At 36.6% G+C, this 27,683-nt stretch overlaps 1 protein-coding gene across 1 annotated transcript in view; it reads left to right on the forward strand.

The window, feature by feature from the left end:
• STT3B (STT3 oligosaccharyltransferase complex catalytic subunit B) overlaps window positions 1–27,683 on the forward strand; it is a 52,826-nt gene that overhangs the window by 6,640 nt on the left and 18,503 nt on the right. The window contains exons 2-6 of the mRNA XM_056338664.1: window positions 15,381–15,489; window positions 17,259–17,546; window positions 19,274–19,339; window positions 22,814–22,913; window positions 27,476–27,574. Of these exons, the coding sequence (XP_056194639.1) occupies window positions 15,381–15,489; window positions 17,259–17,546; window positions 19,274–19,339; window positions 22,814–22,913; window positions 27,476–27,574 (662 nt within the window). The remainder of the gene's footprint in view (window positions 1–15,380; window positions 15,490–17,258; window positions 17,547–19,273; window positions 19,340–22,813; window positions 22,914–27,475; window positions 27,575–27,683) is intronic.

Raw genomic sequence — 27,683 nt, forward strand, 5'->3', positions numbered from 1 at the left:
AGGTCGATACTGTGTTAACAGTCAAGATGTGACTGCACTGAACTCCACTGCTTAGGAAATTGCAAAAATAGGTAAATATTTTTTAAAAAAATTAATGGAAGAAGGGCAATCTAGAAAAAGAACGTTGGACAGACTTGAAGGCATAACAAAGACTGTGCTTTGTGAGTGGGGAGACCTTGGGCTAGATTTGATCAGTTAGTCTGCAGCCAGAAAGCAGTTCACCGTGTGGCCTCATAAAATAACATTAATGTAAGGATGAACCTTCTGCTCCATCTCTGCTATTGTTTTCTACCATCTTTACTTAGCAGGTAGTGTTTCTTTTTTCACTTGCACAATTTGTAATTAGGGTGAAAAACTCATCAGGCTTCACGTGGGTACAGTAGTGGGGTTGTGAATGAGAAGGTAAGCAGGGCAGTGTTCATAAAACACATGCGGAGTATGGTTGAGTACAGAGACTATCCCTATAGTCTTCTTTTGGAAAACATAGGAGTAAGACAGAATGCTTGCGAAGTGTTGCCCCTTTTATTGATTTGTGGATAGCAGAATGAAACTTGAAAAGGAAAATGTATTGGAATGTTTTATGGAGGCTGGGTCGAACTGAATGGGCAAGTTTAGCTTTTAATGCCATGGGACTTTTTTAGAGGGCCTTCAGTGAATACTCACAAACACTTGACTAGCTACACCAAATGCTATGTTGAAAATCCTTGAATGGACTTTTCTTGGCAGATACCCTATTATTTGAGTGGCTTAATATGTTCTGGTTTTTAAACAGAAGTTTGATTACATAGGGTTAGGGTGGGTTATAAAGGTTACCTTTTGCTTCCTATCGTAATTCTCTTTAATAGTCTCTGGTTTTGGCAGCCTGTAATCCTAATACGCTTTTAAATTTCTCATGTTGAACTGGTGGGGGGAAAGTGAGTAAAAATTTTGGACAGTAAAGCTAGTGGGGAAAATGCAAAATCCTATAGGTAATGGGATGGGGCTAGTCTGGGTTTAGGGAGGCGTATCTCTTCTGATTCAGTCAGGTTATTTCCCATTTAATGTCAGTCTGTGCATGTGCTGCAGATTTTCCTCCTTAATTTTTGAAAATTCCACTCTGCAAGCCCTTTGAGGTACCTTTGTACTAACTTTTAGGGCTAATCTTAAGGGCTTCTTTCTACTCGGCAGAGCCATTAAAGCTGCTGCTTTTGTACCCTGTACCCTGTAGCAAGGCATGTGCAGATGTTTTTATTATTATTAACACCTTTAGCAAAACTTCTAACCATCAGCCTTACCACTTGCTTGCAGAACAAAGTGAACTTAGGACAAGTATTGCTATAGTCTTTCTGTGCTTCACGTCTGCAGTAAAATTTATAGTTTGTCCTATGGATAGACTTCATTTCTGGCCCTGTAGCTGAGCAGAGCTTGTGACCTGAGCTGTTGTTGACGATCAAGCTGAGGTATTTTTAATGTAGATGGATGGTAGGTCTGGGCTTGAGAGGTACTGTGAAATTGACCCTAATGTTGCACCACACCTCAGATAAGTTGAAGCAGCCTGAGGAATGAATTTAAGGATATAGATACAAAGAAAATAGATCAGCTTCTGTATTTCCCAACTTACTGCTACTCTTTCCCAGGCTAAAAGCTCCTTTGGCATATGGAGAATTAAATGCTTCTCATACTTCAAAAGTTCTTGCTATTAAGTGAGGCAATATCCCTGTGCTTTAGAAAAAGAAATTGTCTTTTTTAAACAAGGATAATTGAGTGTTTGTACATGAGCGCTTCTCAGAGCGGGAAACGGTATTTAAGATGTCTGTCTGCTATGGGAGACCCAAGTCCAGTATCATATGCTACTTCTTAAAGAGCCCATCTAATATGAATGACTGGGGTATGTGGGCTGTAATGATAATTACTTCCAGGTGTTACAGTGATTATCATATAATTTTCTATGGCAGTTGATTTATATGGGTTATGGTAGGTAAAGAGCATGTTGGAATTCTGTTCAGCTGGTAATCTATGAAGATAGAGTTGCAAAATACCTGTTCAAAACTTTCCTTACTTAAAACAAACAAACAAACAAAAAACCCTTGGGAAACTACATTACAACTGAGGACGCAAGTTTGGCTTGATTACTGAGTTTTGGTGGTGTTCTTAATGAGATTGCTATTATCTTCTAGACCATTTTACACAGTATTATTTACATTTATTTGAAAAGAGTGACTCGCTGTATTCATAGGCACCATCTATCCTGTTTGCTGAATAGCAAAGGGATTTTGCAGAAAGGAAAAATTGCATGTAATTGTAATTTTAAACTGTTCTAGAACACATGGCTGGGCAGCTTTTGTGAGTTCTTTGCTTTATTTTTTTCAGTCTCTGTGGGTTTTTTTTGTGATTGTTATATTATAAATGGTAGCTAAATCCAGCAACAAAGAGTGTGATTTTATTTACTTTTATTCCCATCATCTTTGCAATAGATGGACATTTTAAGGAACGCTAGGGGTGGAAAGTACCTGTTTGAGGATGCAGCTGACTGGGCGGACAGTGTGTTGAACAGAATACTTGTGTGCTATAACCAGAGGATTTGAAAATACAGCAATTAATTTTCTTGTTGCAGAAGCAAAACATAATAAAACCAGGCCTACCTGTCCTGAATACTTTTCTTTGTTTATCCAGCTTTTTTTATTTCTGTAGTCTATTGCATATGTTGAATGTGCTTCCTTCCTTCCTATTCTAAACTTATCCCAAGTGACATTTGGAAGTTCTGTTGAGTAACTCAGAATTTCATAAATATTGTTTGGAATGTATATCTTGAAAAAGGCAGTTCAGGTTTATAGTTTGGGTATTAAAGGCCTTTAAAATGCCTTTATTTCTTTCTCTGGCAATAGATAAAATGCCTTAAAGTTGCAATTCTTCTAATTTAGAAAGTCAGCAAAACAAGATTGGAGCTTTGGCGTTATTATATTGATGTTAACAGTGGAAGTAAGTGGGCATCTCTTTGGCTTGCTTTACTGTAGAACAAGAAACATGAAAGCCAATGCAGTGTGAGTTTTCCAGGAATCTGGGTATCGCTGCTGTGTTTTGACTGGTTTCTCTTATAGAGGTGACTAGAATGATTTATCTAATGTCAGATGTCTGAAGTAGTATTTGAAAAACTGTTGCATATGTCTCACAATTCATTTTACTCTGTAACAGTTTTAATCTTTCATTTGCCAAATAGAAAATGGATTTTGACACTGGAGAGGCTACCTTAAACATTTGCAACATTATCCTAATTTGTGATGGCTCAGGTCAGCTAGTGAAGACAAATGTAATTTTTCTCCTATGGCTTAATATGTTCAGGATCCAAAGAATTTCTAGTGCTTTAATTTTGTAATCCTTCACTACTTCACCAATGCTTGCCCCACCCTCCCACAGTAAAGACCAGTTTTTGCTTGGGAGAATACTGGATGATATGGTTTGTGTACAGTATGTCATGCTTATAGTTTCATCACTGAATTGTATTTTCTGGCTTTTGCTTTGGTAAGTCAACTTCAGGATCCCTTTTTCCTTATGCTTCCATCATACTGTAGTTTCAACACAACATTCTTACCTATGTGCATCATGGGTTTGCTTTGTGATAGTATATTTCATACAGTACAATCTGCTGTCTTCTTTCAGGGCTGTCTTCAAGAGGAAAAACCCACAGAACAGCTTTTAAGTATCAGTTGAATGGTGCTTTTACCTGGGAAGTTAAGCAGTGTTGTCTTCTATCTCAGAATCCAATATGCTGTGCTAGAGTACCTGTGGATATTATTTCCATGTTGGAAAACACATGGTAGATGATTCCAAAGGTTCCTTCGAGAATGTCCAGGAAATGACTGTGGCTGATAAGACAGCTCTTCACAGTGCTTTGAGTAGAGCCTGACTCTGAATATCTACAATATGACAAGGTGCTCTAAGCTTGTCTTCACCGGTATAAATTGGCCTTATTTGCATCTAATCAAGTGGAGCAGTTTTCCTGAATTTTCCATCATCTCTTGTATACTTCCTCAGATAGTTCTCTGCTGTGTTAACAAGTTAAAGGCAATGTGCAGAAATCTTGTAAGTGTAGGTGTCAGGATCTGCAGCTGGATGCAGGGAGCGAGAAACTCCCCTCTTCCAGTGGTGCTGAGCTACTGTATTGGCACATCTTGTACCCTGATCCCATCTCAGATATCCAGGAGTTCCCTGACCAACAGGTCATGGGGTTATTGAGGGGTGAATGTATCAATAGTTTCTGTTAAAGCTCTTCTGCTGTGCTGTAACTGTTTAAAAGTTCTGCCAGGAATAAGATTGTCATTGCTTAAATGGTTATATGGGATGTTGGGGATCTAGAGCTGAATCCTGGTTTTGAATCAGGAAGGTTAACTCTAGTTTTCTAATTTAAATCTGCATTTGTGAAGAGGGAGTTGAGAGGGCATACAGTCCAGTGGGGATCGGAGTGTGAAAGGTCCTGGAACAGCCCAATTTAATTCATGTCTGGAGGGCAAGGGGGAGAGAAGATTTAGGATTGTATGACCTAAGAACTATCCCTTGAGAACTTCTGCTAGGTCCTTCCCAACAGCTCTCATGTATCCCTGGCAATATACCTCTTTTCAGCGCTGCCTGAACAGCCACTGATCCTACTGCTTTACTATCTTTCTTTCCCCGTTCCTTTTCATCAACAACCAGATATTCATTTTACCTTATCCCATTTCGTGTGGCAGTGGAGGAGAAGAGTAAGGCATGGTACCTCAAGTCAGTACTTGTTATTTGATGAAGTGGCATTAGGAATTAAACTCATCCCTTTTACTGTTCATTAGTGTAAGACAGAAGGGCTATAACTATCAAACTGTGTAGTAATGTAGCCAGCTGGTCAAGGAGGTGGTGTGTTTTGGAAAGGACGTGCTCCTGGACATAGGATAGAAGAGACAATGGTGGGTGTAGTCTTATTAATATTTCTGTAATAGCGTTTGTGACAGAAAGCATCACAGCTTATAAGCATATGTGTGTAATATTAAGCCTCGCTCATCCTAATAGTGTTCCCCCTCCTCCACATTTGTATTGTATTGTATTTTTTTTTAAATCCCTTTAAGGTCACTTCTGAACATGAATTGGATTTTACTAAGGTGTGACAGAGGAGCACAGTGAAATAGTTTGATAGGTACAGCATACTAAGACTAAGCAATGCTACAAATTCCATCATGTAATGAGAAAACAAACATGCAACTTTAATTGTACAAGGCAGGAGTTTAATATTAATTATGAATACTGTCTTAAACGCTGAGCATTATAGTCACTGCAGTGCACTTAATCTGTAGTGTTTCTGTGAGGATACATAATAAAAACCAAATAATGTTTTATTATTAAACTTCTGTGTTTCTTGTGTGTAGTCTTTTAAAGAAATGTTGGTAACCTTTAAGTACAATTCTGAGCAGGTTGCATTAATTCAGTGAAAACTTGCCTTTTTAATTTTTTATTTATTTAGACATACTTGAAACATTATGAAAAATATAAATAAAATGTAGTAGATAACTGATTTTAAATTCTGCTTGCCATACTTATTTCAGAATAAATCAGACACTGAAAGTGGGTCAAGAATGCAAAATATGGTTAGAAAGATAAACTCCAATCTGTGTATTGAAGGGAAGGGTGAAGACTACTTCCTGCTGTCATCTACTTTCCTGGTCTTTATTTTATTGGGGACATCCTATTGCTGCACGAATTTCCTCTAGTGTAAGAATATGCAGTCACTTTGCAAACAGCTGGAAGTGTTTCTGCCCTCAGCTGGCAGCCACCATCCCTTCTGTTGGACTGTAGTAATAGATCATGTGGAATAAATCAGGTGAAATAGTTCAGGCCATCCTTAGATTGGTTTGCTTTTTAGCTGTGATTTAAGCTGACTTGTTTGATTTGGGTACAGAAGCGAATTAGGAGTGCTTCTGCATTCCTTTTAACTAGCAAAGGTCAGTTGAAGGATAACTGCCACAGTTAAATTTGGGTGGGTGTGCAATTTAGTACAAGGCAGCCTGGAGTTTTGATTTCCCCCCTGCCTTATGCTTTTGTACTTTGGGCTATATTCATGCCTCTTTCTTTTCTGCTTTATTTGATTAGGACTTAATTAGATCTATCTCTAGGTTTCTGCAAACCCTGGGCATATACTTTGGTTTGTTCTGCAGGTAGCTTTATATGTATATCTACGTGCGTACATACTCACAGCAGAAAATTGCCTGATCCCTGCTACATGCCTGGTGAATGCAATATTTATGTCTATTTATGCTAGGTTACTGGAGGGTTAAGCAGAATTCCAGCAGATGTATTTGTTAGCTAAAATTAGGTCTTTAACCCAGCCTCCATCACTGGACAGAAATTGTTCAAGTTAGATAGACTGGCTGGTTCTGCTCTAATGATGCTTTCTTTGTATAATCCACTCTGAAACATTAATTTTTATGTTTTCAGCAATCATTGTAGTAAAAAGTCAGGAAGTCAACATTGCAACAGATGGAGTTGAACAGGTGCCCAGCTTCTCCGACTAAACATAATTTACATACAGAAAGGACAATTGGAAAAAAGTGTAGTCATAGAATTCAGGTAACTAAGAGCTAGTTGCAAGAGGAAGAACAGGAGGTGCATTGAGAGGTATACTAAAGAGCAAATATTTAAGGAACAGGAATATTGGATGAAACTATCTTATTTTAACTCGCTAAACTGACTTAGACCGCTGACATGCAACCACAAAGCTGCTGATTCTTTTAATTTCTGTGTGCTAACAAAAAACTATGTTGACATAATATATACAGTGGTTTGATACCTAATGTCCAGTTCTGGCTGGACCTACTCTTTCTCATGTTACATGGGAGTTCAAACAACAAGTTATAGGTTATTGAGGGGTAGATGCAATAGTTTCTGCTAAAGCTATTCTGTGTTGTTATAACTGTTTAAATGTCCTGTCAGAAATAAGATTGTCCTTGCTTAAATATTACATGGGATGGTGGGGATCTAGAGCCTTTCTAATGGCCCTGTTTACTTTTTACTATGTCTTCCATTTTACAGGGTAGAAATCTTGTGTCCAGACTGATTCCTTAATTTCACTTAATGAGAAGTAATTGTGAAGTTGGTTCAACTGCATTTTGGTGTAGTTAGTACTTCCACAGTTGCCATTACATTGTAGCATATATATGATTTTATTATGCAGCAGAGATTATGACTGTGCCACGTACTCCCAAATAGTTAAAATAGAATAAAAGTATCCACAATGAATAAGAAATTTCCTTTACTCTGTATTTCAGACTATTACAAAAATTAGTATGCTTTTCTGGATATGTATTAGATCTTGTTACAGAATAGCAGGTAGTGTGTTTGAGATCAGTTTAATAAGAGTTCAGAATAATTGTCGGGGTGTAACAGATTACTTTGTTCTGTAGTAGATAACCAGGAAAAAAGTGGCTTGGGAGCTAGCCGTCCTTCTTGTGAAGCAGTCACGTTCAGCCCATTGATTTCTAGTATCACATTTTTTTACACAAAGAGTATTTTTCTTCTTAAAATATATTATTCAGCTAATAGCCTTTGAGTTGCTTTTTGCCAACCAGGTTCTCATGTACCAGCCTTTAACTTAGAAGGTCCTGAAGTTAAGCTGCCTCCATCATGTTAAAAACAAGTACAGTATGAATCTGTTTCATCTGGAAGAAACATTCTTTTTGAACATTAATTTGTTGCAAAGCCCTCAGAGTTGCAAGATCGGAGGCTAATGCTCCACAAAGTAGCCCAATAGCACTCAGAAAGAAACAGACCTAATGCTTTTAGGGCCTTTTGAGTTTGTGGTAGTTAATATTGTATTGAGCAGAGAAGTGATGCCTCTCAAGAAGCTGATGCTGTCAAAATATATGGAACCAGTATTGCTGTCAGTATTGACGCCCGTCATGGTGTAGTATCTGCAGTGAAGTGCATGTCCAGTAGAGAGGAAAGTCAGCATTCAATTTTTCCCTGTAGGAATTTCAAATTATTCTTTTCGTATCTTATCAATGAAACCTCTTGGGAATTTTGTCTGTCCAAAGAAAAAAAAAAATCATCGCTTTCTTCTTAGGTGTAAAATACTTTTAAATGTTATGAATGGCAGACTTCACTGGCAAAGTATGTCTTTTAGTATTGATAAAACTGGCACTTTTCTTAATAATTTGCCTTGAGGCATGGAATAGTTCAAAAGCAAGACAGAAAAAAGTGGTGAAAAAGCCTAATAGGCATTAGATGAAGTTTCTGAAACTGTAGGCAGATACATGCCCACTACAGTGATGATGGGAAGCATATCATGGCTTCAGATGTGGTGTATTGTATGAAAAGTATAAGCTGTGGTCATGGAATTCTTTAAAAAACTTGCAGCTCTTGAGCAAAAATGTTGAAGATGCCCTGGGCTCTCTGAAGAAGTCAGAGCAACTGTATGCTCCCTTTAGAATTTCATATCATTAAGCCACTGGCAGCGTGCAGTTACTGATTTTAGCACTTGCTAAGCGTGACATCTTACTGCAGACAGTGAAAATACCATGCCAAGTAGTGGCAGTAGGAATGCTGTAATCCTCCTTAAACACATTGGGGACATTCTGATATTCTTAATGGTTATTCTATAACTATTCTGGTATTTTTCAGGCTTTCCACTGAACATTAGTTGAATGTTAGACCTGAAAAAATAGGTGCCTTTCTGGTTGTGCTATGCAGCTTTTTTTTTCTGCCTGGGCTGTTCTTCCCCATCGGGAACTATTCTAATGGTATTACAAACAGTTTCATTGCTTGGCTGGATTCCAGGAACAGAAACTTCATCCTCCTTTGACTCAGAATTTCCATCTTCTGAAGTTAGGTGGCCACATCACTACAGAACTCCCTGACATTTTACTGCATCAGCATACTAACTATCCTTTGTATAACAAAGGACTCTTCGCCCCATTTTTCTGTGTGAGTGTGTTTGTTCAGAGTTAGGAAGTCTGAAATCAAAAGCAGGACCGTGACCAATTTTGAACCCGAGGAAACTCAGAATGGTAGTCCTTCTGCCAGTTTTCTTATCAAACACTAGACTTCTGGTTGACAGTCAACTTCCAGGATGTGTATGTCTCTTTTCAAATGGCCTTACTTGCAAGAAAACCCCTAAAGATCAGTTGGACCTCTGTAAACGTAGGGCGCTCTTGGGACCTTTCACCAAATACTTAATAGTGGTTGAGGTTTGTCTCACAATACAAAAAGTAATTACATATCCATATATTTTGAGATAAATTCATAAAGTCTAAACAATCAAAAGTTCTATATTTGATGCCTTAAAATTGTCAGCATTAGGACAATATTAAACTCTACACCAGCAAAAGCTTGTTATTTTTTCTTTCTGGCAGACTTGACATAGTAATTGTCTTTCAGTCAGCTTTAAAAGATCTGCGCAAGCATGTTCCATGTCCCTTGTGAAAGAAAGTGTTAATATGTTCTTGACTCTTGGGTGTGTGTTGTCTAGTGAGGTGCAGAAGCTCCAGCTGAGTGTGCAAAGTGATAACATCTTCCACATAAAACTGTGGTAGGTACGCATCTAGAGAATACCAGAAAAAAATTTGTGGACGCATAAGTACTTGATTATATATAAATGTTCTAACTGGGGACAATTCATGCAGTGTATCTTTGTGTTAGATTTAATATCTAATAAAACCATTCTGCTGACATCAGCCTAAGTTAAAAAGAAAGGAATGTGAGATTGTTCTGTGATAAAATTGCCTGGTTGCTCTTCAGTTTGCAGAGCTATGTCAGTTTTGGCTCAGGTAAACACAGGACCGCCCTCTGTTTCACTGGTTCTTACACATGCAGACCTCGGTGTGTATTTTCTCCATTCTTACTGTGAGTCTGTAACACCTTGGGTTTGAGTTGTGGCCAGTAGGAAAGGCTCTTTACCTGTTGTAAGTGCTTTTGCCTACAGGTATTGCTGGTACAAAATTCTAACCTTGGGTACTTGAAACTGACTTAAATGTCCATATATGCTTCCCAAGGTTATAAACTCAACACAACCAAGCATTTTCATGATGAGAAATACTGTCATAGTGCATTGAATTCATTATGTGATTGATGGGGTAGTGTACTTCCATTTAAAAAACCATATGCAAAACTCATTGTGGTAATTGCTTATTCGTGGATACAGACTGCAGAATAAGGCTTCCAGGATATTGTGATTGTAGTATAAAATGTAGACAAGCAGGTGTTTTTAAAATTTAATATGGAATACTGTATATATATGTTTCTTCATTTGAGTGGAAGTTACTGAACTTTCTCATTAGATTTTCCATAATAGTGTTGCACTGAATAAATTATTCCTTTGGAGGCAAAGAATATGTCGGATATGGAGTCAATCTGCAACTATCTTGTTCAAGAATCTAGACTTGCCATCTCTAATTAGATGCTCTATAGCAGAATTGATTCTGTAATCTACATTTGCATTAAAAACTGACTCCTAGAATTGCTCGGATAGCTTGAAATGTTCATAGTTGGTTTGTATCATGTCATTTTTCCGAGTTTGCAGATGTGAAAATTTTGTGCATCTGCAGCTGAAGATTTTAGAGCACAGAAGACTTTATAATTGCAGGCTTAGAAATTTTTCAACAGATTATGCTAGTAAGGAGATGACATAGTCTCAGATGGCTGTAAAATGCCAGATAAAAAGTCTAGATGACGGGGCAATAGTAACATGAAATTGATAGGGTTTAGACAGTCAGCATTCCCGCAAGAAGCAACACCAATCTTGCACTCTGTTATAATGGGAGGGTCAAATTAATTCTGTTGCCATCAGTGTAATTTGCCGTAAATCTTAGGATGTGGATGGAGTAACTGCATTACTGTACATGTGCTCTTTTCTTGTATGTTCCTACTTTCTTCATAGGCTGAACTTTATTTGAACGTTCATCTTGAATAGTACTTTTGTCAAGGAAATACCAAACTTGGTAAACTTACTAATGTCAAAGCCAGAGATGTCTCCTTACAAGTGTAGCAACAGTTGTTGCTGTGAAGTGCTGGAGGCTTCTATAGCTCCTGGATAGAGCAAGTTATTGGTGTGACTAGCATGAGCTAGTCATCTGACAGCATTACCTTGTGTCATCAGAAAAGCTGTTCATAGGGTGGCATAAAAAATCAAACCCAAGCATGAGTGTAGTTAAGATTATGTATTAACAGTACGTAACATATAACTGAAAACATTTCAGGCTTTATTTTTCAAGTTGTCTAGTTAAGCTTTCCAAAGTAATGTTGCTACTAAAAAAAATTATGCCTCCGCTCAGTTATTTTGCTGTTGCTGCTTGTGCTGTTTTCTGTGCTGAAATTGAAACTGAAAGTATCTCCAATAGTGCCACAAAATTAATGGTACCATGCATAGAGCACTTCCGTGATCAGTAGAGCATCCCCCAAAAGGTTCAAAACTACAATACCAGCCTAGTTTTTGGTGGTTGTGAATTTGAATTCTGAAACATGCGAAGACTTAGGATTGTTTCATGGTTCCTTCAAAGTTTAGTTCAGAGGTGGAGACAGTTCAAACTACAAACCTGACAGAAAGAGGCAAGGAGAACAGCAGAGCATCACTTTTCCTTGTAGAATGTCAGCTAAAATAAGAAAAGTCAACGCTTACTGGTGTTAGACAGTCAGGTCCTTAAGAGCTCATCTCTACTGAATGTATCAAGCATGTATCTTCCTCACAACATTGACTGCAAACCTGAATATTCATCTCAAGTCTTTCAAGCTAAGTTCTTAATTAGGCATGTGCTTCATGTGATTTTGTGCTTTATTCTTCTCAGGTCTGTCTCAAATTGACTTGCTTCAAAGCAGTGAGGGAGGATGAGCAACAATATTGGGAGAAGGGTGAATAGTTCCCATACCTCAAGATCAGATCAGTGTGAGGGTTGAGGGTGGGAGAAGAGGGCCTTTCCTTCAGTCTGGTCCTGTCACATAGTTCTGCATCCTATTTAGTCACTAACCAACAGCGTACTCCAGTTCCTGTGTCTCCTTGGCTAATATCTAGCCAGTAAGAAAGAGGGTGGGATAAAAATCCTAAATGTTACCTGTTCTTGCTGCTGCTGGAGAGTGAAGAACTGGGGAAGACAGTGATACCCAAGCCTGAAATGCAACTGCTTCTCAGCACCATCTGTGTTTTGGTCTGATGCCTCCCTCAGTTGCAATCCCTAAATCTCCAGGATGCCGGCAAAGGTGGCAGTTTTTCTGATATTTCCCAGGGCTGTTTTATACCCCTATTGATATTATACTTATTGATAGTTGTAGATACTGTGACAGTACTACTGTAGAAAGACAATACCCACTGTGCTGGGTTTCAGACACGGTTTGCAAAGTACCAAAACCATAAGAAGGCTGCGTGACTGTGGTTTACAATACTCACCGTTCATTAGCACTATGTCCATTCTGGCCAAAAGGGAAACAATTTAGAAGACTCAGGCTTTTCCCTAAAGGAGTAAAGTGCTATGAAGTGGGTAAGGGGCATAAGAGCATAATACTGACATCATATGATTGCTAGACCATACTGTGTTGTCTGGTGCACTGCCCATTGCTGCCACTTTCAGTGCCTGACGCTGGCTTTGATATGCAGCATTACCCATCAAGCTTCTCCTTATGTATGCATGTGTTTATATTTACATTTTAATTTATTTTTGTTTGCAGGTTACCTAGTGGGAGGTGAAGTGGGCACTTTTTTTTTTTTTTTTAAGTCAAAGTAGGTGCTGTAGTTAAGCACCTAATTTTTTTTATCAGGTTTCTGTGTTCAGAAGGTTATTTCTCGTTCTCACCTATAGGTCTTCTCACAGTGAAAAATTCATGTACCTATAATATTGCTAATTATTTCTGCTGTAAATACATGTCCAGCTGTCTCTGCATGCTTTCATTTGTGGCAAAAGAATCAATCACTGTTTGAAAGAAGGGTTTCCTACTTTTGTATCTATCTGAAAGTATATCGGGAGGGAAGATTAAAATCAAACCTATTAAGTGGTAGAAGCAGAATGCTGTTATGTTGCATTTCAGTTTGGGGTGGTAATTCATTCTTGTTAAAGGCTTAATGGGATGCTGCCGAAGCACAACACAGTTGTTTGCATCCTTCTGAAGTCAGTTATGAAGCTTTACTAGTTTGAAACACGAGGAGAATGTCAATATGTGCTCTTGCTTATTTCATTTGTTTAACTAATCTTTTAATGCTCTGAAAGTAAATATTAGTCATACTTTTGTAGTCTCTGTGAGTTTGAGTCATGATTTAAACACCTGAAAGTAATCCATGTTGGTAAATATCTTTCTTGTTTCCTTTTTAAAGTTCTAGGATAACAACATCGAGTGGGTTTTCAGTGTGTTTTAAGTTTGGTCCATAGCTGGCTGGATTGTATGTGTCCTGTGCAACGTGGAACTCCTGCTTTGTCTGGTACCATACTGCAGACACTTGGCACTAAACAAATTAACAGTAGACCTTGCTATACTAAGATAAGAGTCTAATTTTACAGGTACAGCATTTCATAAACCACATTACAGTTGACAGTTCAGAACTGGAGAATTAATTAATATTTAGAAATCTAGTCAAATGGGAATAGTTGCAAGCTTATTAGAAACAAATGTCACATTGCTGTTTGATATAAGGATTTCTAGGTCAGAATGACTGATGTTTGTGTGAATTTTCTTACATAAACATGACTAACTGCTTTTGAAAGTCCGCACTTTTATCAGTTAATGTAGCCTATATAACTGCTTATTTAACATGTAAGAGACTGTTCCTGGAAATACTGCTCTCAATTTTTTTTATTTACTTATTTTTAATGTTATTTGACTGATGCTGTGATAATTTAGTCAGTGGAAGCATGCAAATTTTCTGACATCTGGACTTGAATTTAAATTGGTTTATTCTTTCACTGTGTAGATGAAAAAAACCTGCTCATGACCTTTGTGTGGTTGTACTGCAGATATTAGAGTTGTACTGATTAAACAAGTAGGAACCTGATGGGTCTTGCAGTCTTGAATGACATTAGCTTCGTTCTGTTGAAATGAATTAGTTCATAGTGGACCCGTGATATTTTGGGAATCCTAGGTATATGAAAGAATTTGATGTAGTTTTAAGATTTGTATTAGAAGTGGGGCATGTTACTGATACAAGTGGATGCTTTCATAAAACAGACAAAATGAAAAATACACATAAGCTTTTCCAGTGTTGAATACTAACTGTCTTTGGGAGTCTTTCATGGCAATTTGCTCATCTAACCTGTTGTATTTATGGTATTCATTTAGTCATCTGAACTTCTACTTAACTAATGAATATAATCTTTAATACATCTTTAACTGATGAATTTCATGTGGTTATCTAAATTCCAATTAGAGTATCTATTAGGAAGGTTGCAGTTTGTGGATGTTGCTTGTTTCAGAAGTGGTGTTCACCCTGGCTTTTCTAAGCCTAAACTTTCTTTACAGAACTTTACAGCATCAGTACGTGTAGCCTTGTTAGTTTCTTCTGAATGATCATGAAAAAGTTGCAGTTTGAGGTAACGTGCCACAGTTTTTCTCACAGCAGTCTGATACCCAGTTTGAAGAATTAATGGACTTTGTAATAGTTGAAAGGTTTTTCTATCTGAAGTTTGAGAAGTTGGAAAAAATATGTGCCAAGAAAGTGGAAGATTAATGCCTTGATGGCAATTCCAGACTGAACTGAAGGTATGCATGGCAGGGCTTTTGTTCTACAAGGAATTTTCTGCAGCAGAGAGTGTACAAACTTTGAAGGTGAAACTGCATCTACATAGATTCTATGTTGTGTAGATTCCTATTGATTCAAAGAAGGGAATAAGTCAAGGCCATTGGTTTGATAGTGTGAACAATTACGCTGATTCCCTTTATTGCATGTTATTACATTACATCACCGCTCAATGTTACATGAAATGGAGCAGCAGCAGATGTATTGTGTAGTTATCCTCTCAGAATGGGAGTCTTGCATTGATTCTTCTGTGATCTTAATTCTGCGTAAGTGATATTCCAGATATGGTGAATAATTGGTTGATAAACTATATTTGAAAACTAACTTGAAAAAGGAATGCAGGAAATAACAGGAATGTTCATCAGAGTGATAGAAAACTTTTTAATGTTCACAAACAAAAGAAAAACCCAACCCTGAAATTGTAACATTTCATCTGTGTGTATGCACTGGCTGTATAAATGAAGAAAATATAGTGGTTAGTAACTGAGAGCTTAGTAATTTACTTTAAAACTCTATAGATTCAGGGTGGACCATTGTACATACAAAATGAGATGCTGAAGTTTAATTACTTTCTAGGTCTTAGGAAACAGATGACTTAAGGTATGCCTAAAACTTAAGTTGCTTAATTTTTATATCCCCACCCCCCTTCCCCTTCTTTTCCTTTATTTCTTTCTAGGTTTAACTATAGATCAACACATCATCTTGCATCCCATGGGTTTTATGAATTTTTAAATTGGTTTGATGAAAGAGCATGGTATCCACTGGGAAGAATAGTAGGTGGAACTGTAAGTATTGTAATAATAACTTAAAGATGACTTTGCAGTAAGTTTTTTTTTGAACTTTCAATACAAATTTGACATTGATAAAAGAAGAATCTTAATAAAACATACTTTTAATTGTCAAATTGCTGCAGAGGGAATAAGAAAATTTTAAAATTTTTAGCTGCAGGAACTAAGTCAGCATGTTTTAGTCTTTATCCAACAGCATACTCTGAACAAGAACAGAACTGAGTTTTACTTACATGTAATAGTAATAAATAAATAAGTAATAAATAATATTCTAATAGTAATAAATAAGGGTGTTAGGACTCCTGTAATTCTGGTATGTGCAATGGTTTTTTTTTAAAAAAAAACAAACCAGTTACTTAAATTTCTAAAGGCAAAAGTTTTAATCCAGTGGTATATGTTGAGTGGACATCATGTGTGTAAGGAAAATATTAGGATTTCACTGGAAAAGACCTTATGGAATTAAATCAGTGGGGTAGCTGTATGAAGCATCAGGAGTAGGTAAAAGTGGTATTGATGCACGTTACAAGATGGGAAAGGTGTATGAAACAACACTATTAAATCAGAACACAAATAACATTCATTAGTAGAATCGCTTTAGTAACAAGTAACGCAGCCATGTGTGTACTTAATGTGTGAAAGTGCATTAAAGAGTACATACCATTTAAATTAGTGATGTTTTTTGTAACAATTACAATACAATTTTTTTAATATCTTAGAGATACCTGAGACTTTTTTTGTATCATATATATGTATTATTTTCAGACCTGATTTTATATGAAGTAAAACCCCTTAGGAAATAGAATCAAAATGTTGATTGCATATGTCATTTTGCAAGTCACGTGCTATAGTATGCTTTAGTAGTTCATCTTGAAAACCAGCTCTCAAGGATATATGCAGGGGAGGATTCTGTCATCTGTTAATTTAATTTAGTACAACACCTTTCTTAGCTTTTGAAAGAAACTAAGGCAGGTGAAGTGCATATTAACTTTTCTAGTACATATTGATTTTTCTAATGTTGACAAATGTGGGAGGGTAGAATTCCTATTAAGAATATTATTAAGTTCTCCAGTATTCTTTGATGGGTTCAATAGATCAGTGTAAGTCTATGTTACCTTTCCTGGAGGACATCTTAATTCAGTTGTATAGGACTTCATTTTGATCCTTCATATCCAAAGATGCCTACAGGTATCTTGAAAATATATAACACTCAACTGACTGACTGTCAGCTTTTCAGCTTAAAAATAAAACAACTTGTTGATGCACATTTTCTTTCTCAGTGGGTAACAAGAAGTGAAGAGTGGCGTGATATATTTTGGAGGAAAATGGATAGGGCTGGGAAATGATGTTGGGTTTCTTCTTGTTGTCTTAAGGGTTTTGGTTTTGGGGTTTTTTTTTTTGTCTTAAAGCTGGTAACTGGCTTGAAGTTTTCATGCAGACTTTAGCTTCTGCTTCTCGTTGTATGATAAATGTCAGGCAAGATAGTGTATTATCTATATACTGCTTATTCATTTACAAAATGTATTCTATTTAATTGTTAGCATTTGGATAAAATTTAAGGAACCTCTGGTATTGAGCGGTGTTGTCAAAACATGCTTAAAGTAGTATTAAAATAATTTCATTAGCTTTACTTGCTCACTCCTTACATCAACTTAAGAAATGACTGTTTCATTGCAAATTACATGCAAATAAACCTACCATGGTAATTTTCTGCAATAACCTAATGGTTTGGTGTGTTGATTTTTTTTTTTTTTTTTGTCTTCTTTTAGGTATACCCAGGACTGATGGTGACAGCAGGCCTTATACATTGGATTTTAAATATGCTTAATGTGACAGTCCATATAAGAGACGTATGTGTGTTCCTAGCACCAGTTTTTAGCGGCCTTACAGCTATTTCTACTTTCCTGCTCACCAGAGAACTGTGGAACCAAGGAGCAGGGCTTTTAGCTGCTTGTTTTATTGCCATAGTTCCAGGTTACATATCCCGATCAGTAGCAGGATCATTTGACAATGAAGGCATAGCTATTTTTGCACTGCAGTTCACATACTATTTATGGGTAAGTAATTGCTGAGTCTTTTGCTTTGGAAAGGTTTTTGGTTCCTCCTCCAACCAAATGACTGATTTTTCTTAGAATCCATTGAATTCTTATTTTCCTCCCTCTCATCCCTCTTCCCCTTGGCTCTTGATCAGGCAAGTACTGAGAAGTCACATGATATGAACCACTCCATAATCATGCTCTTTGGTTTGCTGTGTAAAAGTACTGTTCAACTGAAGTACGTGTGTCCTGTAGTAGTAGTAGTAATAATAATGATGATAAGTCTACAAAGCAAACAGAAGGGCTGTTTCTGTTTTCAGTTTGGAGGTAGTAGTATTATGGGAGCATCATACTTTAGCCTCCTTATTTAGCTGGTGAAAAGCAGTCGTTTCTGAACATAAGATGCTTTGAATCGTCTTATGGAGAAGCTTTTGACTATGAAGGGTCTGGGCTTTGACTTACACATCCAATTTAAATACCCAAAGCTGTTCAGAGCAAGATATATTAATATTACTTGCATGCTTAAAAAAAAAAAGAAAAAAAAAGTCTGATGTCTTTTAGTTAGCCTGCTTGCTAGTGCAGCTTGTCTGTCACTCTTTAATCCGTATATAGAATTGCATCTGTAATGCAGTTTTGCATGAAGGAGGTTAGGCAAGCTGGCGTTTTTCTGTTCTGTTGCATCTGTTTTGGAAATACCACAAACAGCATAACTATATTGTTAATTCAGGATAGACACTGGATGGTACTTGTGTGTTCCTTGAATGCATGTACTTTTAATTTGGAGTGTCTCCCATGTATGTACATGGTCATTACAGCTTTTCACATGATTTTGTCAAGAGTTCTGCTTTTCATAAGCAGATGCATACTTACAAGTTTTTTAGCTTTAGACTATTTCAAACTTGGGATGTTGTTGGTAGGAGTGTAATGGAAGGGAATTCAAGTTTTCCATGACTGAGTGACTGTTGTTACTTAAATGCAGGTTTTTTAAATCTGGACTTGGATTAAACGGCAGCTTTAAAGGTGTATTGTGTTTAAGAACAATAATAGAACTAACCTACGCTGTTACTTTGTAACAACTGAGAAACGATAGCTGTTACCTGTTCTTACGGAACTCATACTTAACTAAACTGCATATAGTGCGGTGATGTTTGCATGAACTCTTCCAGAATTATGTGTGAATCAGATACAGATTTTAGAGAAATGTCTAGCTTTATTTAATGTTGGGTTTTCATTCCTATTTTATCACACCACAATCATCACTATCAGTTTTGGACAAAATCATACCCTGGGGCCAGTTTATGGGTCCTGCTAAACCTTTAGTAGTATCTGGATGCTCTCATTAAACTTAAGTGAGTTTTTCAAATTACAGAATAGCTCTTTTATCTGTAATTGCAGAGTTGGGTCTGATGCCAACCAAAGTAAGGCATGGATAGTCTACACTTAGAATTATGAAGTTGTCTAATGTCTCAGAGAAGGTAGCACATAGGTGTTGCAACTACTTTTCTACCCTGGATCACGAAGCAGAGAGTTGTATTGCATCCTGCCTTTGCTTTAACTAGAGATAGGTGTATAAGCTATTTTGTGTGTAAATGAATTGCACCTATGGTTTTGTTTTATGGACATCAGTTCAGAAGCATGCAAATATAACTTGGTATGTGCTGAAGAGTTCTCTTGACAGTTGTTTTGGAATGAAATTTTGGAATACTGTCCAGTGTTTGTCATTCATAAGTACTTGACTATTTTTAAAGGTGAAGTCTGTGAAAACTGGGTCGGTCTTTTGGACAATCTGCTGCTGTCTATCCTACTTCTACATGGTAAGCCTTTTATCTATATAATAGCTAAACTATTTGAGCAGGGCTTATACAATCCATATGTTGATGAAGAACAGAAGGAGATTTTAATCTTTGTTGGAGTTGTAATGTAAAATTGTTGCTTCATATTGTTACTAAAACCTTAAATATATGAGTAAAAAGGCATAATAAATATTTAAAAATGTAAACTATTTAATAAACACAATGAAAATGATTTTGGAAAAACTCTGAAGTATAATAACTTGTACGTACAAATTTTTCCCATGCTGTGAATAGGTACTCTGATTCAGTGGAATTTTTCTTTTGGTGCAGGTGAATTAAGGTGGAATTTGAATATTCATATGCCTGCGCAGCATTATTACTAAAATGTAATAATAATATTTAAAATTTATGGACAAAGTTACACTAATGTAACTTTGAAAGCTATTTCTTTTTGTGCAATTATGCCATAAAGTAAAGCTTACCACCAGAAACGCTGAATTAATTCAATGTCAGATTAAAGGATCATAAAGTCGCTTTTCATTCTTGATCTATGAAAACGGAGGCTATTGCAGAGATGTTCCTAAGGGCTAACAGAGGGAAAACAGTAGTAAAATTGAGGTGATAAAACCAGTAGCAAAATGGAGGGAATTGGTTTCCCCTTTACTCTATCTTCTGAAACCTTAGACTTGAAGAATTTTCCTGTATAAATCAGTCTTTTTCCCTAACGAATAAACTTGTGTGTGTGTGTGTGGCTATACGAAAAATAAATCAGCCTCAAAATAGCCGGTGGTGGGACAGTTAGGCTAATTGCTTGGTGTCGGTTGAGATTGAGGTCTCAATTCTTTTCTAGAGTCAGGTAACTAGGCTTGCAAGAAAAAGGAACTTATGAACTGTTTTGCATGCCTTAATTTAAAGTACAAGGTTAATTCAAAGATTATCTGGATGTTGCCTAGATTTCTGCTAGCTTTAATGTTCATTGGGTTTTCTCGGAGATTTTTGCTGTCAATACAGCAAATAACAGCCCTGTATATGTTGCCAAATAGGGTAGCTATCTTCTGTTAAGAGTACATTTATTTCCTCCCCTATTTCTCCTTCTTTTTACCAAGTCATTAAATAAACAGCCACTTCTTTATACGCAGCATTGCTGTTTATATAGCATTACAGTGAAGAGACCCTGTAGGTTTGATAGACTTACGTGCAGTACAAAATCAGGCAAGTAAGTTTTTGAATTGTTGTATTTATATAGCACGGTCTTTTTTTATATTGTGCTAATTTATTGGCAAGATCCTCTAAAAGTGCTTTTCATAAATGTGTAGATAACAAATACAATACTTAGAATTTTACTGCTGAAAAATCACCCAATAAGTTCTTCCCATCTTAGTCTGACTAGTGTCTTGGTCTGTGGGATTGTATGAGGGTGAGGGGATGTGATCTAGAGTGTGCGTGGTGACCGAACCTATAGAATTAATGTCATCATCGTGACAGTCAGTCCTTGTATGTAAAGCAATGGGTTTTTTCTTTTATTTTCCTTTCAAGTGCTGTTAGGTAGTAAAAGGTTAAGATTTGTCCATAGCATAGCCTCACTGATCAAATGATAGAATTTTATTGCTTGCAGAGTGTGTACCTACTTCATCCCTGGTGTTGGTTTTCCATATGTTGCATTTCCTTTTAGGAAAGAGTTTTGTTAAGATGCCCTTCAAGACGTTTTGTTTAGGTAAATTTTTAGGAGAAAGTATAATTGTACTGTTTATTAGATAGTACTCATTTGTCCTTCTCTGATGCAATTAGTTGTTTTTCAGTGTGAGTTGAAAATTAAATCATGTAATTTTGAATAATAATCAAATTAAAATATTTAAAATTACATAAATTTTGAGGTAGTAGGAGTCAGCCCTTTCATGGGCAGTGGAGGAACAGCTCCTTGAAAGAGGAATGGATATGGCATGGACTGGCAGAAATCTTTCTTGATAACCATATCTCTTAACATATATACCTAACTTACTGTGATAATTAGACTCATTGCATTGCATAAGGAGAAGGGTTTTTTCCTTGCATTTGTATTTTTAGCATTTATTTGACTTCAACTTCTGCAAGTGCATCTTCAGTTTAGTACAATCTTCAGTGCTTAGTTTTGGTTTAGTATTTGGTAATTATACATGCAGGTCTCTGGTTCATACAAACTGTCTGATACCTGCTTCATTCAAACCTTTCCCTAAATATGACAGCATCTTAATTGCACATTTGTTCTTACTCTATTCTGCCTTCATATAATTTTCTCCCATTAAATAAACTTGTCTGTGTAAACCATGATACTTCATGCTAGTAATTCGGCAAGAGGATCATGATAATCTGAAATGAATTTCTAGAAAATTTACATTTCAGTTCTGCTTGTTTACATTGTCTGAACTGGTTACCTCAAATTTTGAAACGCTGGGTTTTCTAGCATTAGTATCAAAAAACAGTGGTACTTGGCCTTGTCCTTATTTTAGAATCTGTTCTGTAGAACATAGTCATTTGGATTTCTTTTTGGATTCTAGGGCTTAAAAATATCTAAGTGAATCTAAGCCCTGAAGTACAATTAAAGTGAAAACCACATTAGCTACTGCATTCTAAAAATGAAGATCTAGGGTAGGCATGGTACGTATGGAAGAAGTCTAGACTTTAATTTGACAGGAGGACATGTGTTAAAATACAGATTGTCTGGTCAACATTAGTCCTTCTGAATATGTTGGAAATTTAGATAACACATTGTAATGATAGCTCATTAAATCTTTATCTAAACCAGCAATCAGTGATAGATTGATAACATTGTAGCGTTTCAATTCTAAGTACATCATACCAGTGCTTCTCAAGTGCTGCTGTTACTACAGGCTCAGAGCATCCATGATATTGTTGTGTGCTATTGCAAGTGCTCAGCCCCGCTTCCCTGCGCATCCACCCCTTACCTCTGTTTCTTTCCTTACGCTGCAGCCTGCATTGGCTGCTTTGCTCCAGGAGTTCTGCTCCCAGAGGTGTATCTTACTCCCTTCCTCCTCTCTGGTGAGAGAGACTGTTTCCTGTCCCCAGCAAAATGTGCAGAGCGTGGTGCCAAATTTGTATGTCAAAGGAGAATTTTTGGATCCTGCATGGGACTCATGCTACAGCCTTCACCATGGGGAAGAGCCCTCAGCATCACATTCTTGTTTGCCAATGTGACCAGACCGGTTCAGTAGGAGGAGGAGATACGGGAAGGATAGCCTTGAAAATCCACCAGCCCATTTCAAAAGTCTTTGATACGTGGGTGGGTGGTTTTGGTTGTTTTTGTTTGGTTTTGTTTTTTTTTTTTTTAAATAATAAATACTGAGAAAGATTCTGGTGGTATTACTGGTGGTTCTGACTCCTTGTCTAGATGGGGTTTGTGTTTTCTTGTTAGACCATCAGGATGTATAAAGCCAGCATTGGCTTTCCTAAGATTTTGCAGATATTTGCAGATCTATTTTCCTATTCCATTTCTCATAGGTCTCTGCATGGGGTGGTTATGTTTTCATCATCAACCTTATTCCACTGCATGTGTTTGTCCTGTTGCTGATGCAGAGATACAGCAGGAGGGTCTACATTGGTAAGTTTTGTTCATTGAACAGTCATTCTCAAATGTTTAATCATGAGATTTGAAATTAATTATACCAATGTGTATTGTATCAAGTGGGAATTATGTAATTGCACATCAGGCTGCATTTTATTAATTTGATTACTGATTATAGTCAGTTATTCTCTATAACATGGAAAAAAGGTGTTAAAACACACTTGCTTCCAACATTTCATATACGTAGCTGCTAATTAATTTTATCCTTTCAAGTGGCCTGAAAAAAAAATAATTACGTGGCTTGATATTTGTAGAATCCTTTTAACATACTTATATATATAATGTGTGTGTCTGTAGTAATGTTTCATATTTTTGTCTTTTCCTAGTATGTTAAATAATTGCTCTTGAGAATGTTATGCAGCAGAAATTATGCAAGCATATAGTAGATCATGATGGATGTGAGAAAAGACATAGGGAATTTTAAGCAGCTTTGTATGTTTTACGTAACCTAGACTAAAAAGTAGTGTAAGAGTCTGTCCACTCCACGTGAATCCTTCAGATTTTATTGGGTTAATGGGTCAGCCTTCCTTCCAGTTTCAGAAATCTGTGAATAGTGATCTTAGGAGACTGACTTTTTAATTGATTTGCCTGACATATAAATACCCTGTAAACCACTCTTACAGAGACTTTACCAGTTAAATCAGTCGGCCATGGTGTGGGTGTGTGAATGAAATACATAGTAAGCAGTCTGGGTATTCAATGGTTTATACATTAGGGAGTCAAAAATGTTCTAGCTAATGTGAAATCTTTACAGTGGTTTGAGAACATGGTATGATTTGAAGTGTAGTATCACAGGATATTTCATATTCGTAAATACATTTTCATTACCCATTCTAATATTGTTTTATCTTTGTGATTTTAATTAATGCTTTTTGTTTTAGTGCTTGCTAGAGAGATTACTATATTTACATATATATTTGAACCTTTATATACTACAGTAATTGCTCAATTTTAATCAAGTTCGATTTTGTATTGTTGTTACCAAAACTATAAATATTGGTGCCATGCTTCTTTGTTAATCTGGTTATGTAAATCAGAAATGGAAATATTTTTTTTAAAAAAAAACCCCTCCAACTCATCTTTAATTTTTAATGGTAGTATTACTTAACTTCTTCAGTAACTGCATAATTTAAGGGAAAAGTAATTTATCTTGGTTTGCTTTTAAAACTTTTATTGAATATTTTCATTTTTCAATTTCTATGAGTTAGGCAAGATAAAATTAAATCTACTAATTATAAAATCCTGAAGCAATGTGGTAACCAGAAACAATAAAGAATAAGTACTCTTGCTTTTTCAGCTTTCAGTGAACTAGTCTTTGAACTCATCTGGGGAAAATAGTACTGCAGGTTCATATGAATTAAAGGTTTTGGCAGACATTTGTTTTGCAAATAGCTACAGTGTTTTGAGGTGTTACTGCCCTTCAGCTGTGAGGGAGATGTACTTCAGCAGAGCTGTCAGAATGAAAATGTGATTGCTGCTCTGCCGTTTCATTGCAACTGCTGGCTTAATTTAAGCTTTCAGGGGAGGCCTTACACGCAGAGAAGTCTGTATGTCTCACATTAGTATGTGATTTCTAGGTTTGTTTAACAGGATGGTTTTGTAAAACAGGTAAGAATGTTCAAGCACTTCTGAGAGGAAATTCAAGTGTGCTTCAATTCCAAACTTCAGACAGGGAAAAGAGTTTACAAAAGCTCATTGAAATAGGGAGAATAAAGATAGTTCGGGAGTGTCTATGATACGCAATTGCTAGTGTGTCTGCAGCAGTCTCATAATTCTCAAAAAACTACCAATGTGCAGCTAAAATCTTTGTCAGCTGACAGTAGCTAGTAAAATCTGCATCCATTTTACTATTACTGAGAATTTGGTGGGTTTTAATTTCTAGATCAGTTGTTTAATTTTATTTTAAACTAGCATGAGCCTAACTGTTGTAACAGATGAATGTTTAGTCTAACATAATAACAAAAATATAGAGAACAATATTTGGCAGCACCAGGTTCTTAAAAATAGTGATGATTTCCTGGTATATATCTCATACACCAAAGAGGTTAATGGGACATGATCTGATATGCCTGGCAGTGTAATTCAGAATAATTTAATGAGTACAAATTTCCCAGAACGTGAACTTTTTTGCCAATTTTTAAATATTTTATGACTTGCAGGCAGATGAATTGGTCAGCCAGATAGCTTCTGACCCACTTGGCATCAATGGTGATCATTCTACCAACATTTGAAAACTTAAGCTTTTTTTTTTTTCCCTTTTATTCTTCCCTCCCCCCCCCCTTTTTTTTTTTTTGGGGGGGGGGGGGGGAGGTGGGTGAGGGGCTTGACAGTGGTCAGTATCTTCCATTCAGATCTGACTAGCTTAATAATTAAGAACAAGTGCTTACAATTCCAGTGTATTAGCAGCACTTGTATAGGTAAATAATCTCTTTATTCAGATATAGGAACAATTGATTATATTTTCTATTATTGTACTTGTAGATTCTCTTGTGGTTTATAAAATGTTTAAAAAATAAATGGGTTTACATTTGGAAAGGTACCAATATAGATTTAAATTATGTTTGCACACTTAAGAGGCTTGGTAATTTGCACTTCATTTTGATTTTTTTTTTCTGTACAATTTTTTAAATTTCTGTGTGTTTTTCAGAATTGTTAATAACAAGACACTTAAGGATCTTCCAGAATTTAAAACTTAATCCTTGTTCTGTGTCTTGGATTTTGTCAATTAAATAGTGAGCATGCATATATTTATATCAACTACTTCAGTATTCTGAAATTCAGATGCTGGGTGTTTATGTCTGGTGATTATAATGCATTAGTTAAAAGTATGTGGTCAACTATTTGCTCATACTCTCTGGAGAAGTTTTTCAGTAGGTTCTTCCTGTGTTTGTGCAGTTTACTGCAACTAACATTGTTTATTTATCCACAGTAGGGCAGAATATTTTTGTTTTTGACTTAGTCAGAGTTTGCAGGAATCAAAATTAATGTATTGTTTTTGCAAAGACTGTGAAAACGGTAGATTGTAAAGGAACATGGAAAGTTTGTGATGATACATCACCTTGATGTATCTAAGCTCCTAGAAAAAATGTGTTGCTGTGTAAATTGCCAGTTTTTTTTCAATAACAGACAGACGTGTGTGATAGCTGTTGGAAAGAAGCGGGAGTAAGGGATAGGGGGAGGAAGTAGGGATAGGAAGTATAACAGTTGCAGGGCTGGGCTTAAAATTGGTGATTTGCAATGGTCTTAACAAATGTGGAAGGTAGTGATTTATGCCAATCATTGCATTTCCACAGGATGGCAGTGTTGTAACACTTTCATGGTACAGTGAATGATTTATGTGGTAGTGACTTCTGTAAAAATTGAGCTTCCTATAGCAAAATGTATTTCAGTGACACAGGAGGGCATAGATCAGTAGCTAAGCTAACTAGTGCAATACAGATGCATGAAAGAATACACCAGAGAAGACAGCAAGTGGTTGGAAGTATCATCGTAGTCACTTTGGTGAATTTTGGAAAGCATACAGTACCCTAGGAGCATAACCCCCCAGTGAGATCACACAGGTGCTATGGAAACAATACCGCTGGTAAATTATGCACTCCCCAAACCCATCCCCATGGAGGTTAACAAAGGATTGTTTGAGGGATCTCTTCATAAGATTGAGGCCATAAGAAAGACAGTGGTTTATGACTTGTAGGAGTGTTAGAAAACCTGGGAGGTGGATTATTGCTGCTTGCCACTGAAGGAACAAAGCTTTATTTGGACTTTAAGTTGGCTGGTTACTTCAAATGTATTTAGACTCATGGCTGTTCAGAGTTGGCATTTCTGTCTTCTCCTCCCCTCTCTTCTTTACCCTAGAACGCTGAGGACCAAAACCCCGTCAAAGTAAAGTATATCAGTCTTAGGGCATACATCATAATAATGCATGTTACTAATATTAATTACATTCTCGGCCTCTACTTTCTGGAGGGTTGTGAGTCCTCATGGTTGATATAGCTCCATTAATACATATGCTTAATATTATTTTTTAATTCTATTGCTTTTCAGTTTCTTGGTATGCCTTTTGTGTTAAAAGAACAAGCGTACTTCTTTCCATTTTCTACATAAGTAGTGGACTCTTAAATGTTTTGCTTCTTGGAGGTCTGGTCCCTTTAATTTCTCCTCATATGGAAAGAAATACAGTCTCCTCATTTTCTCACTTGTTATCTGAGAGCTCTTACCCCATCCATGACCCATAAAAATAAGATGGAAAGAGAAAACTGTTTCCAAGCAAGAACATCTTGAGTAAGATGGTTTGTTTCCCTAGGAGGAGAAAAAACAGTGCAATTAGGAACAACAGTATTTGATACTTCCTTGAAAATTGGATGCAGTAGGCAGGTTTCTCCTAGTCGAAGGAGGGAAAAGTAATTAGGATCACTGAAATATTTACTAAAGTTTTGGGGAGGATGGGCTCTACTATGGAACCAGTGCTTTTTGAAATGTGTATATTCATTTTCTTCCTGCTTTTCTCTTCTCCCCTCTCCTCACTCTTGTTTTCCTAGCATATAGCACTTTCTACATTGTGGGGTTAATATTATCGATGCAAATACCTTTTGTGGGATTTCAGCCAATTAGAACAAGTGAACACATGGCAGCTGCAGGTAAGAAAATTGTCTGCTTCCAAACAGCCTGCTTAGCAGGAGAAAACCTCAGGCTTGCAGCTTTGTTTCCTTGTATTAGAAACAGCACATACTAACAAACCAAATTGTT

Source organism: Falco biarmicus, chromosome 4 (genome assembly GCF_023638135.1).
Source record: "Falco biarmicus isolate bFalBia1 chromosome 4, bFalBia1.pri, whole genome shotgun sequence".
Taxonomy (NCBI): Eukaryota; Metazoa; Chordata; class Aves; order Falconiformes; family Falconidae; genus Falco; species Falco biarmicus.